The following is a 2,445-nucleotide window of genomic DNA, read 5'->3' as shown; positions in this document are numbered from 1 at the left end:
CTCCAATGTCAGCAGTCTGCACAGTCTTCTGCAGATGATCCACCGCAATCGCTGTCATCATCGTCTTGCCTGCTCCAGGAATGCCGTGACAGAATAGCGTCTGACTTGTACCACTAACCCAATCAGTGAACTCAGGGGACTCAAGGAACCAGAAGCCTGTTTCTTCTTGCCTGCGCGCAATGAAGTCGGATTGCTGAGCGGAAAAGTCGGCCGAGGATAGCCAGTCCATGATAAGGTGGTGCCTTTGACGGTCTTGGTCTTGCTGCATGGCATCGACGCCTATCTTGATAGCCTTGTTGTCGTTTTGCATGGAAGTCATACGGCTCTCGATCGCTTGGGACAAATTGCTGCAGGTGTGAGTGACGCTGCCTCTGTGTCTAGAAGGATACAAACAAGTGATCCATTTGCAGCGCAATCTGCACGAGCGACTTTAGTCGCTCTATCCTCAACAGGATGCTTTCAGCATCCTCTTTGATGTACTTCCACAGGAGAGTCTTCGCTATCTTCTTTAGTCCGTGTCCACCTAATATCTTGTCCTTCAGCTGCTCCAACGCAACTCGGTACTGGTAGACAAGGCCATCCTTTCCGCCCAGCTCTCGGACCTTTGTGTGCCATGGTTCGTTGGAGCTCTCGTCGATGTGGGACAACAGAGTGAGAAGGAGGCTCGAGAGATTCGATGTTTCAGTCGTGAACTGGCTGCGCTCTGTTGAAGCGTCCTTAGCATCGTGCAGGCGCTCACCGACCTTCACCGTCAATTGAAATATGGCAATAATGCTGGCCGTGACGCTGAGCGGGTCCATGGCATGGCCAGTTGCTGCGACAAAAGTAGCTGGGAACCGCTCTTCAGGATGCTGCAATCGAAAAGGCTCATGGGAGGAGACGTAGCGCATCGTCTTCTTTAAGCAGTGGGCAGTGGGCAGCTGAAGGGTGCTGTCGGGCTGCATGCACCTCGCCCCATTTCTGGCAAGGCATCAGCGCAGCCACGGCCAATGATGTTACATCCCACTCCACCGATTCAGCTTCGTTCGACGCAGCGCATCTGCCCGACCCGCTTCCAATCCTGCAAGCTCTAGAAGCCTCCGACACACCGAGCATGGATGACACGAGCGTAGGCATTACGGAGCGGGACAGCCCGCTGGGCCTTGCTGATTGGGCAGCATGTGGTACGGGGGATGAAGACGAACAAGACCAGGGTGCAGCTGGTGCGCCGAGGACAAGGCTGCCTCCAGCTAAGCTTGAGCTGTTGGAGTGGTCCGAATGGGATCAAACCAAGGCATACGATGAGCGTCCGCTGACCTGTCTGCATTACTCGATCGTGTAGAAGGTCACGCTGAACAATAAGCTCATCTGTAAGGACACCGAGCAGGATCTTGTGCTAGCTCCGCAGTATCATTAGTCGTTCATATTGCGCTCTAAACTTCAGAGGCTTGTGCAGAAGAAGCTGTCGAAGCGTAGGAAGGTAACATGTGACGACATTAATGTGATCGTCAAAAACACAGGTCAGTCAGAACGGCCGCTAGTCAGGCGGTTTGACGAGACAGTCATCGATTGGTCTATCGTAGAACGACAGCTTGTGGAGTAGGGCGAGCTGTTTCGCGCTGGTAGGAAGCTGATGGTCGAGATGACGTTTAACTAAGTTACTTTGAGGAAGATCATCACGCGCTTGCATCTCCAGCAAAGAGGACGGGCAGGCAGGGGTCTGGGTCTGCGACTCGGCGGATGCTCGCTGAGCGAGCTTTAGAGATTGATGCTGAAGAAGAGGCTACAGGATATCCCCCTGCGTGGGTGAGTGTCTACGACACCCTGCGATGCCTAGGCCCACCCTGCCCCTATAGGCTATACTGCTGGCAAGATCCGAATGGCAAGAAGCACTACCCTCTTAAGACGCACCAACTGCAAGCCCCAGTTCTACATGTCTAATAAGGTAACGTGATAGAATGCCACGATGACGTTCCTGAAGACATACGGCAGCAGCTCTATGCAGCAGAGCGACAACACTTCGAGAGGCATCATAAAGCGGCTGACAAGCCTGACCCAAAGCTCCCTTCAATCGTCATCAAGAACGTGCTTCTAGGTTCAAACAATAACACTTCGACGCAAGCAGCCTTGACTCCCTCAACACATCGCTTGATTATTCCCGGCTTCTGCGATACTGTTGTAGAGGAATACAGTGAGTAGCAGATATCTCGGGTCAGGCGAGAGACTCTCCGGAAGGGAGTTGAGTGCATTCGCGACATCGCTTTAGAGGAAGGGTTTGACCTGGTGCAGATCCACGAGGACTAAGATCCAGATTATTTTCATTAAAGCAGGCGTCCTGTCAGGTGTTGCGAAGCGCTTTGTACGGGAGATACCGCACTGGGTGGAGCAGTGTAAAGGCAATGGTCGGAGCGATGTAGTATTGGACTTCTGGATCACTTTGAGGATTGGGGATGAATTATTAAGAAT

At 52.7% G+C, this 2,445-nt stretch overlaps 2 protein-coding genes across 2 annotated transcripts; one reads left to right on the top strand and one right to left on the bottom strand.

The window, feature by feature from the left end:
* Positions 1 to 944, bottom strand: SNOG_16594 (hypothetical protein; the record flags this gene model as incomplete). Its single annotated transcript, XM_001806627.1, has 2 exons — positions 1 to 371; positions 394 to 944. Coding segments are annotated over 2 exons (922 nt in total), but the record flags the coding sequence as incomplete, so codon positions are not given.
* A 149-nt stretch (positions 945 to 1,093) lies between these two features.
* On the top strand, positions 1,094 to 2,283 carry SNOG_16593 (hypothetical protein; the record flags this gene model as incomplete). The annotated part of the gene is made up of 5 exons (XM_001806626.1): positions 1,094 to 1,317; positions 1,426 to 1,499; positions 1,676 to 1,785; positions 1,972 to 2,170; positions 2,246 to 2,283. 5 exons carry the CDS (start codon positions 1,094 to 1,096, stop codon positions 2,281 to 2,283), a joined length of 645 nt encoding a protein of 214 aa, XP_001806678.1.
* Between the last annotated feature and the right edge of the window lie 162 nt (positions 2,284 to 2,445).

The sequence above is a fragment of the Parastagonospora nodorum genome, genomic scaffold, assembly GCF_000146915.1.
Source record: "Parastagonospora nodorum SN15 scaffold_99 genomic scaffold, whole genome shotgun sequence".
NCBI classification, from domain to species: Eukaryota; Fungi; Ascomycota; class Dothideomycetes; order Pleosporales; family Phaeosphaeriaceae; genus Parastagonospora; species Parastagonospora nodorum.
Note: the sequence above shows the minus strand (reverse complement) of the source record. Positions and strands in the feature narration are given on the sequence as shown.